General features: G+C 42.3%; 1 protein-coding gene across 1 annotated transcript in view; it reads left to right on the forward strand.

Moving 5' to 3' along the window:
- Positions 1 to 16599, forward strand: part of KALRN (kalirin RhoGEF kinase) — an 816446-nt gene that overhangs the window by 524716 nt on the left and 275131 nt on the right. The window contains exon 13 of the mRNA XM_084807552.1: positions 11755 to 11924. Within this exon, the coding sequence (XP_084663678.1) occupies positions 11755 to 11924 (170 nt within the window). The remainder of the gene's footprint in view (positions 1 to 11754; positions 11925 to 16599) is intronic.

The following is a 16599-nucleotide window of genomic DNA, read 5'->3' on the forward strand; positions in this document are numbered from 1 at the left end:
AAAAAAGAATGGAGCCACAACTTACGAGCATCAGAGTCTCCAATAACACAATTTCATGTTATGGGATAAATGAACTCTGAATTCACCACACACATTTCCTTGGCCTTTGGCATGCTCATTGATGCAAGCATAGCTACCTTAAGCACATTTGCCTTTAGCAGAGATTGTACTTAGCTGTACCAGTTTGGCTCATGGAACTTTGGAACATCACCAGATCTTAAGTATCATTAATCCTTTTCTCTGGACAGGGATGTTATTATAGGGCTTTTTTTACAGCATCATCTAGTGAATAGGCCTGACTTTAAACCAAAGTCTTCCTAACTTTGACTATTTACCTGCCTCAAGCTCCTTTGATTTTTGTCTGGAGCTTGACATTTGCCTGACCAAAATTAAATATTCACCTTTGGCCCTTCTAATGGACCACTTGCTGGTTGGATCCTGCAACGCATTGCTGCTTCCCAGCAGGTTCCAGGCCCTGTCTGGAAATATCTAGGAAGCATATGTAGTCCTTCCTGGGATGTCCCCAGATACTGCTATACTTATCTTCCATTTATGGAGTCCTCTGGCCCACCAAGGAGACAATAAATATTGTAATCGACTTGGCATGCCAGATGTCTCTGTATCATGCTAGAATCTGCTCTGTGGCCTCTGGTGTGCAGAAATGATGGTCCTCTCAGCATGCCTGGAGGCCTTGCAACAGATTGGCTGAGGTCCAGCATGGCCCTCCAGACCACTTGCATTGTCTGCTAATAGGCCTCCGGGCACAAAGGATAGTCAGTGTTATCACTGCCTCTTTGGTGTATTGGAATCCTCAGGTAAGTCTGGAGTGGCTCAGAGGACTGGATTAGGCCTCACCCCATCTCCTAGAAGGCCCCTGTATGTTTAGCAGATATATTACTGCCTCTGTAGTGCACTTGAAGCCACCAAGCATATGCTGTGAGGACTATCCCTACTATCCCTCTTTTGTGCATGCCCTGAGTATTGCAGTCCACTTACATTCATCACTAAAGCTTTTAGAAGTAGAAACAGCACGCTCTTCTCATCCCTATTCATTGTTGTTGTTCTTCAGTCGTTCAGTCGTGTCCGACTCTTCGTGACCCCATGGACCATAGCACGCCAGGCCTTCCTGTCCTGCGCTCTCTCCCGGAGCATGCTCAAGTTCATATTCATTGCATCGGTGATGCTATCTAGCCATCTCATCCTCTGCTGTCCCCTTCTCCTTTTGTCTTCAGTCTTTCCCAGCATCAGGGTCTTTTCCAGAGAGTTTTCTCTTCGCATTAGGTGGCCAAAATATTTGAGCTTCAGCTTCAGTATCTGTCCTTCCAATGAGCACTCAGGGTTGATTTCCTTTAGGATTGACTGATTTGCCCTCCTTGCAGTCCAGGGGACTCGTAAGAGTCTTCTCCAGCACCACAGTTCGAAAGCATCAATTCTTCGGTGCTCAGCCTTCCTTATAGTCCAGCTCTCACAGCCATACATTACTACTGGGAAAACCATAGCTTTGATTAGACAGACCTTTGTCGGCAAGGTGATGTCTCTGCTTCTTACTATGCTGTCTAGGTGTGCCATAGCTTTCCTCCCAAGGAGCAAGCGTCTTTTAATTTCATGGCTACAGTCACCGTCTGCGGTGATCTTGGAACCCAAGAAAGTAAAATCTGTCACTGCTTCCATTTCTTCCCCTTCTATATGCCAGGAAGTGATGGGGCCAGATGCCATGATCTTCGTTTTTTTAATGTTGAGTTTCAAACCAGCTTTTGCACTCTCCTCTTTCACCCTCAACAAGAGGCTCTTTAGATCCTCTTTGCTTTCTGCCATTAGGGTGGTATCGTCTGCATATCGGAGGTTGTTGATAATTCTCCCAGCAATCTTAATTCCGACCTCTGATCCATCCAACCCGGCATTTCTCATGATGTACTCTGCATATAAGTTAAATAAGCAGGGTGACATCAAAGCTGGCCCAGGTTAAAAGGCAGCTTAGCTCATCCTTTCACTTTTGCTGAGCCTCCAAGTTCAGCACTAGTAGGATTTCACTGTGGTCTGGATTAGCGATTGTACTGCACTTAGCTGTGAAAAAAAAGATAATTTGAAATCAGATTTCAATTGCAAATTGTTTCTGAAATATCTTCTTAATCATATTAATACCTGCAAATTCTTTGTACTAGGATTTCCCTGGCATCAGTGAACTCCAGGGGATTAAAACCTTCAGAGTCGAGGAAGACCTACATTCTAATAGCTTTTAGTATGCAAATCCTTGTTGTCAGTGCTCTGGGAATAACCACTGTTAATGCAGATTCAGGTATTTAAATGTTAACTTAAACAAATCTGTGTGGTTAGTTTGTAAATACTTAGGTGTTTAGGTTGGATAATCTTTAGTAATGCTATAGATTTATGTCACTTGGAAATAACTAGTTTACTGAGAACAAATCTTACTCTGTCCTTCTTCGCAGTGAATTTATCCTCTCCTTTCTAGGGATGAGTGGTATTATGTTCAATTCATTTCTTGATAAGAACTTACCAAAATTCACAAATTTCTTCATCAATGGGACAGAAAGAACTTGAGATTTAAAAAAAAATGAATGTGGGAGAAAATGAAACTGACACATTTGCCCATCTAGGCCAAGGGTTCTGCGCACTTAGCTCTTTAAATTCTGGATTTGAGTCCTTGTGTATTCAATCATGTTTGGGGTGTTGAATTAGGTTGCCACCTCTTTTTTTCTGACAGGCTTCTTATCTTGAACAGCTAAATGGCAGGCAGGAAGAACGTGGTCTTTTCTATGCTGAAAATAGCTGTACCTATTGAACCTGGCCGGTACAATATGTGAATTCCATTTTGGCTTATTTTTTATAAGATTCCCTTCTTATAGAATCTTTTATAAGATTCCCCTTTTTATAAGATCCCCTTCTCCTTTCCCCACCTGTTAGTTCTAGAGAAAACATGGCTTTTTTATAACATATAAAATAAATACATTATTTTATAATGGATTTTATAATGTATAATGTATGTATTTTTATTAAGTATTTTATAAGGTATTTCAGCTTTGCTTTTCATTGTAGTAAACAAAACTAAACATTTTGTTCTAGTGTATGGTGACTACCCATTTTTGCCTGGAATTTACCTCCGATGTTTCTCATTTTCTGGAAAAGCTCTCTTGTCCTTCCTATTCTATTACCTTCTTCCACTTCTGCACATTGCTTGTTTAAAAATAATTCCTTATCTCTTCTGGCTAACCTCCAAATTTTGCATTTAATTGGGCATATCTCCCCCTATCACTGTTGCCTTTTGCTTTCCTTCTTTCTTGGGCTACTTCCAGTGTCTCAGCAGACAGCCATCTTGCCCTCTTGGTTTTCTTTTTCTTTGGGATGTTTTTTGTTGCCACCTCCTGAACAATGTTGCAGACTTCTGTCCATAGTTCTTCTGGGACCCTATCTACTAAATCTAGTCCTTTAAATCTATTCTTCACCTCCACTGCATATTCATTAGGAATATTAGTGAGCTCATATCTAACTGCTCTGTGGGTCTTCCCTAGTCTCTTTAGTCTGATTCTAAATTGTGCAACAAGAAGTTTGTGATCTGAACAACAATCAGCTCCAGGTCTTGTTTTTACCGACTGCATAGATGTCTGCCACCTTTGGCTACAAAGGATGTAGTCAATCTGATTTCGGTGTCGACCATCTGGTGAAGTCCATGTATAAAGTCATCTCTTAGGTTTTTAGAAGAGAGTGTTTGTTATGCACATTGAGTTGTCTTGGCAAAATTATATCAGCCTATGTCCCGCTTCATTTTGTTCTCCCAGACCATGCTTGTCTGTAATTCCAGGTGTCGTTTGACTACCCACCTTAGCATTCCAGTCTCCTGTAATGAAAATAACATCCCTTTTTGGCGTATTATCCAGTAGGTGCTGCAGATCGTCATAGAACTGGTCTACTTCTGCTTCTTCAGCATCTGTGGTTGGGGCGTATATTTGGATCACTGTGATGTTAAATGGCTTACCCTGAATTCGAATTGAGATCATTCCATCGTTTTTTGGATTGTATCCAAGCACTGCTTTAGCCACTGTATTATTAATTATGAAGACTACTCCATTTCTTCTGTGGTCCTTTTGTCCACAGTAGTAGATCTGGTGGTCATCTGATGTGAAGTGGCCCATTCCAGTCCATCTCAGTTCACTGACACCCAAAATGTCTATATTTAATCTTGACATCTCCCCAATAACCACATCCAATTTGCCCTGGCTCATAGATCTTACATTCCTGGTTCCTATGGTGTGTTGATCTTTAGAACATCGGATTCGTCATTCACCACCAGCACCATTGGCTGCTAGCCGTCCTTTCAGCTTTGAGCTAGCTGCATCATCACATCTGGGGCTAGTTGAACTTATCCTCTGTTGCTCCCCAGTAGCATTTTGACCATCTTCTGACCTGGGAGTCCCATCTTCTGATGGTATACCGACATATCTCTGGTTGTACTGATCCATTTAGTTTTCGTGGCAAGAATATTGGGGTGGGTTGCCGTTTCCTTCCCCAGGGATCGTATTTAGTCTGACCTCTCTGCCATGACCTTTCCGTCTTGGGTGTCCCTTCACAGTTTAGCTCATGGTGTCATTGAGGTGCTCAAGCTCCATAGCAAGAACCTAACAGAAGCAGAAGAGATCAAGAAAAGGTGGCAAGAATATACAGAATATCTGTATAGGAAGGATAATAATATCGGGGATAGATTTGATGGTGTGGTCAGTGAGCTAGAGCCAGACATCCTGAAGAGTGAGGTTGAATGGGCCTTAAGAAGCATTGCTAATAACAAGGCAGCAGGGGACGACGGTATCCCAGCTGAACTTTTTAGAATCTTGCAAGATGATGCTGTCAAGGTGATGCATGCCATCTGCCAGCAAATTTGGAAAACACAAGAATGGGCAACAGATTAGAAAAAATCAACTTATATGCCCATACCAAAAAAGGGAAACACTAAAGAATGTTCAAACTATCGAACAGTGGCACTGATTTCACATGCCAGTAAGGTAATGCTCAAGATCTTGCAAGGTAGACTCCAGCAATTCATGGAACGAGAATTGCCAGATGTACAAGCTGGGTTTAGAAAAGGCAGAGGAACTAGAGACCAAATTGCCAATAACCTCTGGATAGTGGAGAAAGCCAGGGAGTTTCAGAAAAACATCTATTTCTGTTTTATTGACTATTCTAAAGCCTTTGACTGTGTGGATCATAACAAATTGTGGCAAGTTCTTGGTGATATGGGGATATTCTGGAGGTGACAGACTCGACTTTGGGGGAGCTGGGGCTGGTGACGGCCGACAGGAAGCTCTGGCATAGGCTGGTCCATGAAGTCACGAAGAGTTGGAAGCTACTGACCGAATAAACAACAACAAATGGTGACCAAATGTGGAATCTACATATCCATTGGTTTTCACCACATTATACATTAATATCCCATACACAGCTCCAAAGGCCAGTGGGGATCAATACCAGTGGTTGTGGTATTTTTCCCCTCATTGATCATGAGAATGTTTCCAGGCGAGTAAATCAGACAGATTTATAGCTCCACCTGAAAACTGGAACAATGCCAGTCATACTTTATTACCATTCTCCCCTACAGGAGTCAAGACAGTATAATATGTATTGTATTTGGTTGTGTATGCAATGGTATTCTCTTATCTGTTACCCTGTAACTATCTTTCTTGTGCTACAGGCTACAGCAACTAGGGCTAATCAGGGCACCCCTGAGAACATACCATTCTCAGTATGGGCTACAACATACCATTGGTTAAAAAATGATTGATTGATTGATTGATTAAAAAGTCACCCCTGATTAATCAGGTAGCAGGGTTTTTTTTAAAGTTAATTATTTTAAGTACTTACACAAGTGGCTGGCACTATCTTAGGAGGGAAAGGCCCAGTTTAATTACTGACAAAATCTGCCCATTATTCCGGTAACATCTCTGGCAGGGGTTCAACAGTCTTTCAGATGGCATCCCCATAAAGATCTCCATAGAAGTCAGTTGGACCTATTGCCTCCTCTTCCCTTTTACAGGATCTGTGTTTGGACTTCAGTTGTTTAGAGGAAGGTACACTGCACCATGTACAAGAGGCACATGTTGTACAGGCATTTATCTATAACATAGCAAAATACCCGTCAGAGAGGGGTCCAGATATGGAAGGAGAGCTCTGCACCCTGATGATAAGCCACTCCTGGACTGGTGATGGGCTATAGCAGCTGATATTTTAATAAGCAAACTGCTATGGGAACCCATCATCCAACCCAGAAGTCAGGAAGTCAGATCGGAGAATGCCAAGGTAGACTGGGTGGGACTTCCAGGCAAAACAGGGCTATTTAAATCATCCCTGGAGAGAGAAGGAGGAGGAGTGGAGGGGTACAAGAACTGAGGCAAGTGGAGGAGGAGATGAAGAATATAATAGCAGAAGCCAGGAGATGGAAGGGAGCAGAAACGCCAATAAGGATAACAGCAGAGAGCGGGGGGGGGGGATGAGAAAATTGGAGTTGGACTGAGCTGGAGTTGGACAGAAATTATGAGTGAGAGGAATGGGGTTCTAGCTAAAAGCCACCAGGGTGGTTGAAGGAGGAAAAGTCCTGTTAACCTCAAAGAAAGGCAAAGACGAAGTCCCCAGCCAGTGTTTTGGGGGGAAATGGGAAGAAGGAAGCTGGAAAAGGGTAAAGGATTTGGAGAGGAGAGACAGAACAGAAAGAAGTTGGCAGCAGAAAGTCCAGGGCTCAGAGGTTACAAAGGCAAGTCCCTGCCACCCTAATACTTATCTTGTATCTTCTTGGAAGATCTCAGCCAGACTCTAACTCACACCAGAATCAGTGGTAACTGATTGAATCGGTAAATGATACTTATTTGAATCCAAACTCACTGAGCCAGTTTAAACTACAAGGAAGCCAAAGAGTTCCTCTAAGAAGATGATGATTGTCTTTACCTTAGCTTGACTTAACATCTCTTGATTTATACTTATACCAAAGACTGAATATGTTGGACTGCAGTTAACTGTCCAATGTGTAAATGAAACATAATTCAGTTATCCAAAGAGATTAGAAGTATGTATTTTTATATCATGGAGATGATGGACCAAGGAGGGTTTGAGGTGTCCTTTCCCCTGAAGGGCTCACAGTGGGGTATACGTGGAGGGAAGTTTGTATGTTACAAGACTCTCTAGGGGATCCCAGTCATAATGGAGGACAAATTTTGCCATCACTACGACATTATCCCCAAGTGCACCTCTTCTTTACTGCCCCCATAGGAGTAAATGCCAATCATTCATTTATATGGGAGAAAGAAAAGGGCTGTACTCAGGAACAGCAGTGGGATGGGAACCCGTTCCCTGCCTTTGATGACACCAGCCATTAAGAACAGATCCTGCTCCTTTCCCCATAGTGTCATCCTGCATTTTGTTTCTTGGTCACATTTATGTTCATGTTCCTCTGTGAATGACTAAGTACTTTGAAAATATCCAGGAAATATTTGCTACCTATGAATATCTATACATATTTATTTCCTTTATATTTTCAAAGTATCATAGGTAGGTATACTACATAAGGTGTTAATATTGGTATTATGACATCTTTAGAAATTACTGGGTTGGATTGATGCCAAAGTATCTTCACTCAAAGAAGCGGGGGCATCACTAACAGTTTATTTTGCAAATTTATAGCAGATTTCAATTGTGGTAGCCCAAACTCTCTCTATCCTCTCCATCCTCTCCCCGATGCTATTTAACATCTATGTGAAGCTGCTGGGGGCTATCATCAGGAGGTTTGGGGTGCGGTGTCATCAATATGCAGATGACACACAGCTCTACCTCTCATTCAAATCTTCACCAAGGTTGGCCATAGAATCCCTGTCCAAATGTCTGGAGATGGTGAGTGGCTGGATGGGGAGGAATAAGCTGAAGCTGAACCCTGACAAGACCGAGGTACTTTTGGTAGGAGACAAGAGGAGGCTGGGGGATGTTGACCTGGTGTTGAATAGGGTATGGCTACCCTTGAAAGACCAGGTCCGCAGCCTGGGGTTCATTTTGGACTCCCAGCTGTCCATGGAAGCTCAGGTGTCAGCTGTGAGCCAGATAGCACTGTATCTGATATGGCGGCTGCGCCCCTTCCTTCCCAACCATCTGCTCCCATCGGTAGTACATGCCCTGGTCTCCTCTCGTTTAGACTACTGTAATGCGCTCTGCGTGGGGTTACCCTTGAAGACAGTTCGGAAACTGCAGCTGGTACAGAACGTGGCGGCTTGCCTGATTAAAGGCAGCCGCTAGCGAGATCACATCACTCCAGTGCTGAAGGAGTTGCACTGGTTACCAGTTGTTTTCCGGGCCAAATTCAAGGTGTTGGTTTTGACCTTTAAAACCCTATATGGTTCCAGCCCAGCCTATGTTAAGGAGCACCTCCAGCAACACCAGACAGGCCGCTTAACAAGATCAGCCTCGGATGGCCTTCTCTCTGTCCCATCAGCCAGGACAGCTAGACTGGTGGGGACGAGGGAGAGGGCCTTTTCTGTGGTGGCCCCCACTCTGTGGAAATCCCTCCGTAGGGAACTCCGCCATGCCCCCTCTTTAATGAACTTCTACCGTGCATTAAAAACATGGTTGTTCAGGCAGGCATTTGGGGTGGGTTAGGGTATTTTAGAAAATGTTTTTATTATAGAATTTTATTTTTTTTAATTTTTTTATTATATGCTTCTACATCGCCCAGAGTGGCTGGGTGACCAGCCAGATGGGCGATTAATAAATTTAATAAATAAATAAAAATTAATAAAATCTGGGAGCCATCATTTCCTGAAAAGCAGGGCATAAATATAATGAATGAATAGAGGGGGAAGAAAATAAACATCCAGAATCAATAACTGGTCTGATTTGAGGGAACATTCTAAAGCTAAGCTTAATATTTTCTTGGAAGAGCTTTTGGCTGAAATTTGATGGAGCAGTAGAGAGAAAATTGTACCCAAACCACTTCCCCAGCTCACCTTTTCTTTGCCATTGCTGCTCGTTTCATGACATGTGTATTTCTCCTCCTGGAAAGGGCACTGCTTCTCTATGACAACATAATGTTGGTCCAAGGGGTCTTAAGGGTAATAAAAATGACATCTTTCCACAGCCTCAAGGAGTGCAATTGCTAGTGGTCAGACCTTCATATTTTATCCTCTACCCTTTCACCCCCACTAAAAATTGCAGAAAATAAGTGGAAAATGGGGAGGGGGGGAGATTTGGCCATAGAAAATTCCTTTCTTAGCCCAAATATGGTGGTCATAAGATGAAACAAAAGTTTCTACAGCCATAACAATTTCTTGGGAAACATATCCACCTTGCCCACCGCCGATACCCTGAAGGAGTAAATGGGGAAACACTAAGTTTTAAGTGGGGAAAAAAGATCTATCATGAATTCACTGGGTTACAACAGATTGAAAATCTGTAAAACAACAGATTGAAAATTGAATAATAATCTTCACCATGGCCCTTTCTTCCTCCTTTAACAATCATGCTTCATATATGCCCTCAAAGACTTGCATATAATTATGGACATTAATGGGTTGTCCACCTAGCCCCATTGATTTGTTAATTGTAAGATCATTTTCACTATTTGATGTACTTCCTTAATTCTTTCTGGGATTTAAATGCTATTGCTGCTATCCATAACTCAATGTCTTCTACTGCTCCAAGGATGACTGCCAACCCCTTTGAATGCCACAGGATCTCAGTGTTGATCCCCCACAAGGTAGCTTGACCTGCCTCTCCCCAAAGATAGAAGTGGTTAATGGCCAACGTGCAATATAGCGAGTGGAAAATGTACTCTTTTGTAATGATTAGGTCTCTCTGTCTGATTACCAGCTATTGATGCAGTTTTTGCACTCTCTTCTCAGCTAGCTTGACAGGGAACAGCCCAGTATGCCTTAGGAATATTTCGTACAGGCTGAGGAGTGTTGAGTTGACTACCATTTTTCAAATTGCTCACCACGGGAGTGAGCAGCTTCCTGGGTACTCTAATCTAAACAATGCAGACAAATTATTACTTAAGTGATAGTCCTGACTACTTAGAATTAGTGGATCAATCAGGAATGTATTTGGGTCACTGTTAGAAAGACAGACAAAAATACACTTCATTACTTAACTACCGTAAGTGCACTGGGGCCATGTAGCAGAGTATAATTACAATCAATCAATTTATCACCTTTTGGTGTTTTCTAAAGAGCAACTGTCAGATTTATGTTGCATATTGCAAAATGACTTTCACCAAAGTGGCTGATGTGGCCGCAAATAATATTATCAGACGTTGGATATATTTATTCCTTAGGACAACAATTTCCAAAGTTATCTGGATGGCTATGCTGCCAACAGTAGGTTTGGGGAAAACAGAGTGCAAAGGACTAAGGGGGCAAACAACACTGTATGGAAATCATGACTCTCTGAAGGTTTTCTTTGTAAAAGCAGCCTCAGGAGGCAGCAATTTTATGTAGAAATGCAATGCAGGATGAAGAGAGAGGATGCTTAATCTTTTCCCTGGTGCCCATTTTATGAAGGTGTTTATCCTTGTAAACATGCAGTACTGGCAGTTAGTAGTGGGGCCTCTAGAGAACCTGTCTGATGTACTTCCATGTGCAAAAAGAGTGTGTCTAAAATGGTTTCCTCCTTCACTACATGGAACACTTCCGCATATATATCACTACTTTCTCCATTGAAGTGAATGGAAAGCCAGCACATGCAGTAGCTCCACGTGCATATTTGATTCAACTTGGGAAAGTGAATCACAGGATTTCCATTTTCTAAACGTTTATAAGAGGCAGTCGCCGGGTATCACCACATTACCCCAAAGGAAGACACCATTTAGATAATCACTTCTAGCAAAACACTTGTAACTATTACGTAGAGATATGGTTATTCAAAACTCTGCAATTACTTCTTAGTACAGCAAGCAAAAGGTAAAAATATAATATGTACAGTATACGGGCCACGATAGATTTAGAATAAAGCCAAAATTCTGTTACTGGATCCTGATGGGAAACGATTGCCTTAGGGCCTGATCTTGTAAAATGCTGAGTGCACTTCAGCAAATCAGGTCGTTATAGAAGAGATGTACTTTGCTGAATCTGAACTGCAGTAATTGCGGGAATGGTATTCCACTTCATAGTATAATGCGTATCAAATTTATTAATGTACAGTATTACAAATGACAAGATTTGTTACAAATTAAGCTACTGCGTAAATGCATCAACAGCAAAAAAGACAGTCCATCCATTGAAGGTTGACTAAAAAAAAGTTTGGAGTATTCTTTTCTTAATTAAACTTTTCATAGGGTTCAGAGAAAGAAGGATGATAATAAACTACAGCCTGTATGAGAACTGGAATCTTGTATATGAACAAGTGGCATAAACAATATATATATCCATCAATATTTTAGCATTTTGATTATGTCCTGTAATTATAGATCTGTAATATAATTTTTTTTCTCTCTTCTCTCTGTTTTTCACATAATAAAAACATCAAAAAATGACAGCCCATTCCATTTGCACTCATATTGTACACTTATTGTAATGTGATCTTCCAAATGTTATTTCATCTAATATCAAAGTTTTTAAGACGTGTAATTTCACTGCCCTTTAGCATCTGACATGCTGTGCTTTGTAGTATTCTGATTAAATAGTCTTTGAGTTGGTTTTAGAAGATTAAATGGTTAAGCCCAATCTCTTCCTCTCTTTCTCTCCCCCCTCCATGTCTTTCCATGTCTTTCCTTCACAGCTGTGGACATGGATGGAAGACCTGCAGAAAGAGCTCTTGGAAGATGTCTGTGCTGACTCTGTGGATGCTGTTCAAGAACTCATTAAGCAGTTCCAGCAGCAGCAAACGGCTACTTTAGATGCTACCCTCAATGTCATCAAGGAAGGTGAAGATCTAATCCAGCAGCTCAGGTATGTTCATGACATTGCACCAGAGGCACAGTTGAATAGAGGGGCATCACTTAGAATTTAATGGGGAAATTTATCACTTCCCTGTTGTTTTATTTAGCACGATTCAGAATATTTTATGGTATTGAAACTACAAGGAAGGATTTGTGGAGACAGATAAAAATAACCTTAAATCACTTTGCACCACTGTGCGTAATGGATGAGAAGAACTGTAGACAAGTTAAAGCAAGTATGATTAAATGGTTACTGTATAAATATTTTTGAGTTGGATGTTTACAGAATATGGTTAAACTGTTATAAACTTAGGCCTGGTGATTTATATGCTTGCCCCTGCTGAGCAGTGTCTGGCAACCACTAAATAAAACATACAGTTTCATATGACATTGAATACAATATTTTACCACCTGCAGGAACTTTCATTTTAACAGGATCTGTGGTGGCATGTGGCATATTCATTTCTTCCCATAGTGCCGGCTACTGGCAGCTGCACTTTCATTATGAATTAGAAGGTACAGTGTGACACTATTCAGAGTGCCCTTAATGGATGACTCAATGAAATATCTAGTACTGCAGTCTCTTATCTACCCTACCTTTATGCCCTTGGCTTTAACAGGCTTCCAGTAGTTTATTTCTTTAACAAAAATGTGATCACAGTTTTTACCTGTTTGGTGATGGGGTGCATGAAAGTGAAGAATATTCAACACAATTAAGAAATGATTTTTTAAATCTATATACATAATTGCCAGCTTTAAACATTCTTCTCTGTCGCTTTGTGAATGAGCACTAAACTGGGAGTGATGGTAGGAGATCTGCAATGGGATCTCCCGTGGTTTTTTAAAAATTGAGGAGCACCCAGATAGTACCTGCAAATTCCCCCATGTAGCAAATACCAATTTCAGAGGGAAATTTTTCATTGAGAACAGGGGCAAAGTTTTAATCCCCACCCCAGTACCATGGTCTTACTCTGCCCCCGACCCCCATGGCTGCTATTCAAGTTTTTTAAAAGAATGGGAGATCTGTTAATGCGGCAGGTGGGGAACCTTTTTTTAAGGAGGGTTGTATTCACTCAGAGTTACTCTGTCAGGGGCCAAATGCTGGCAGTCAGCAGGGCAGAAGCCAGAAATGGGAAGAGGGGGGCAGAACCAAAAGTGGGTAGGGCCACCCTCTTCTCTCTCTCTCTCTCTCTCTGTCTCTCTCTTTTCCACAACCCTCCTCCCCTTCTTCCCCACCTAGTGGGCTGCCAGGACAGGGACAGGCCACCTATCGGATGTCTGAACTCATTACTTGCAGAGGCATAGAGGCTGCATGCAGCCCACCCCTATGTCCTATATGGATCGGAGGAAGTCTCATCAGCGTGCCCATTATGTTCTGTGGGGCAAAGTGAAAAGGATGTTATTGACAACACTTTGGGGGAACAGGAAAAACCTACTTCATCCACCAAAAGACTGGTATCACTGGGGGCAGTCTTGGCCCCCACCTCACCCCAGTAGTGCCTGTGAATTCATGGTTTAGGTGGTGCTGCCACAAGCCTTTGTGGAAAAACAGATGGTGCTTCCCACGCACTAAGAACAATGCAGATTTTTTTCAATCAGTGGTGGAAAGGAATTGTCAACCCACCCCCATGCCTTATAAAATTTCAGTCGCCTGATCAAAACTCTTTTAGCTTCCCTTTAATTTTCCTGGACATTTGCCTGAGCAGAACACCTCAAATTTGTATCAAATTTCATCTTAATCAAATCTCAGTGGCAACTCTAGAAATAGCGCTCAATCTTTCCTTTTATTATCCCAGGGTGCTGAAATTTTCTCCTAACATGTTTGCTGGAGCGTTAAAAGTCTGTGTGGAAATCAACAGAACAACAACACTTAGGACCTCTTTGCAGAATTATGCTTTGGAAGATTGTATTCCAATTTAATTAATCTAAAATTTAATCTAACTTTCTAAAATGTAAACTAACTTTAATTAATCCAAAATGTAAGCTAACTACTTAGAGTCGCTATCACATGCTTTAGGGTGTGTTTTGTAACTCGGATGGCTTGTCTTTTAGTGTGCTGGTATCACATCTTCCTCCTAAAGTTAATTGACTAAAATGTAGTAGAAGCATGCCTTTTGACTTTGTTCAAGACCTAGTTGTGAGTGTTCTCTCAATCCTTTGTTATACTGTAGCCCTTTTCAGGTGTCCAAAATACCCCACGTGATGAGGGAGAGCTGGTGTGAATGCACCAGTTCCACGCAGATCACCATCCCGGACACCCTCCATGTTTTAGAGGATGACAGTCCTTAGTGAGGAGACTGCTCAGCTCATGGAGAGCCCCCATGCCATTTAGAACCCACATTTTCTAGAGTTCTAAATTGCACAGGGAGCCTGCACAAGTAGAGCAGGCTCTCCATTGCAATTGCCCTCCAACTCTTGGGGTGGAGCTAGCATGCTCGTCCCTCCACTTTCTCCCACATGCAGTTCTAATTTTGGCCTCCTTTACACAGAGCTTTCATCCTGTGATTGAGATCGCTCCTTCACAGAAGTTTGCAGGCTCTTTACATGACGCCGTGACCCTCCGGGGCATCTCCTGCAGTAAATGCCCTTTATTCCGTTTTTAAATAGTTTGCAGATAATGAGCTATCAAATTACCCCGTTGTGTTCCGCTTCAGTTTCCTCTATGAAAAGAGGAAAAGCAGCAAGAAGAGGAGCAAGATCAATGAAAGATAATGGAAGACTCAGATATGGGGAGAAGGGGGAGGGGAAGGAAGCACATATAAAGGGAGTCAGTGGTGATCCTGCATTTAAAACGGAAGCAGAAATCCCCATTTTAAATGCAGCATTTTAGGCTGGTGTAGAGATACCCTTTGTGCTGGATATTAACCCCTGAAAAGGACTTGTGTCTTTATTCCATCCAGAATTATAGAATAGTACTAGTAACCTGTTTTTTTTCTTTAAGCCATCAGTGAATATTAGAATTATTCCATGGCCCATTTTATGCCCCTTGGAAAACTTGAATAACATTATATATGAAGCAATGGGAAGGAGATCGTGGGCAGACAAGATAATTACATCTATCTCTGAGTTGGGCTTTTCACAATCATATTTGCTTGCAAGGGGATATGATAGAGCTAGGGATGAGATCTTAAAGAGATTACAAGATGTGGATATCCAAATAGCAATGGCTGGTGCTGCTGAAAGCCGCTCATATAAAATCTATAAAAGTATCATGACCTCTCCAGGGAAGATTCCCCCATATCTAATATCTATTTATTTATTTATTGCATTTATACCCCGCCTTTTTTCCTCTTGCAAGGAACCCAAGGCGGCTTACATTATCCTCCTCCTCTCCATTTTATCCTCACAACAACAACCCTGTGAGGTGGGTTGGGCTGAGAGTGTGTGACTGGCCCAAAGTCACCCAGTGAGCTTCCATGGCCGAGTGGGGACTAGAACCCGGATCTCCCAGCTCCTAGTCCAACACTCTTGCCATGGCTCGTGCAGACTGAACTCACTCCAATTGATGGAGGTGAAGGTACGTTACACCCATCATGGTATGAGTGCAGATTGCCCAGCTGGCTGCCCCAAGAAAGAGGGAGAGGGACAGGGGGAGTGTGATCCTGTTGATTCTCTTGGACCTCTCAGCGGCTTTTGATACCATTGACCATGGTATCCTTCTGGATAGGTTGTCTGGGTTGGGAGTTGGAGGCACTGCACTGCAGTGGTTCCTCTCCTACTTGGAGGGCCGATTCCAGAAGGTGGTGCTAGGGGATTATTGCTCTGTGCCATGGCAATTGTGCCATGGGGTTCCACAGGGCTCTATTTTATCCCCTATGCTGTTTAACACTTACATGAAACCGCTGGGGGAGGTTATCCGGAGGTGTGGGCTGAGGTGCCATCAATATGCAGATGACACCCAGCTCTACCTCTCTTTCTCATCAAAACCAGGTGAGGCAGTGGCTGTTCTGAATCAGTGCCTGGGCACGGTAATGGACTGGATGAGGGCCAATAAACTGAAACTCAATCCAGACAAGAAGAAGGAGGTACTGTTAGTGGGTGGTTTGTCTGCCCGGCTAGGTGATATTCAACCTGTTCTGGAGGGGGTTGCACTCCCCCTAAAGGATCACGTTCATAGTTTGGGGGTGCTCTTGGATCCAGAACTGTCACTTGAGGCACAGGTGAACTTGGTGGCATGGAGCACCTTTTATCAGCTTAGGAGGAGGGCTTTTTCTGTTGTGGCACCCCAGCTCTGGAATGAGCTCCCTAGTGAGGTTCACCTGGCACCTACGTTGTATTCCTTTCGGCGCCAGGTGAAGACCTTTTTATTTTCCCAGGCATTTTAGCATTTTAGCTTTCTAGACTTTTATCTTTGCTGTTTTAAATCTGTATTTTAAACTCCTGCACTGCTGCTAGGTTTTATTGTGGTTGTATTGCTATATTGTGGTTTTAATGTTCTATATATTTTAAATTGTTTTATTGTGTGCCGTTTGGTTTTAATTTTTGTGAACTGCCCAGAGAGCTTCAGCTAGTGGGCGGTATAAAAATTAAATAAATAAATAAATAAATAAATGGACATGATACACTTCCTAACAGAATGCCCACTGTACACTGATTTGAGGAAGCAATACCTCGAACCTCTATTAGCTGTGCCTGAGGATACCTCCAGTGTAAGCATAACCCGGTTATTATTAGCCGGAACAGAT

The sequence above is a fragment of the Heloderma suspectum genome, chromosome 1 (genome assembly GCF_057233095.1).
Source record: "Heloderma suspectum isolate Gila_16-S chromosome 1, 16-S_ref, whole genome shotgun sequence".
NCBI lineage: Eukaryota > Metazoa > Chordata > Lepidosauria > Squamata > Helodermatidae > Heloderma > Heloderma suspectum.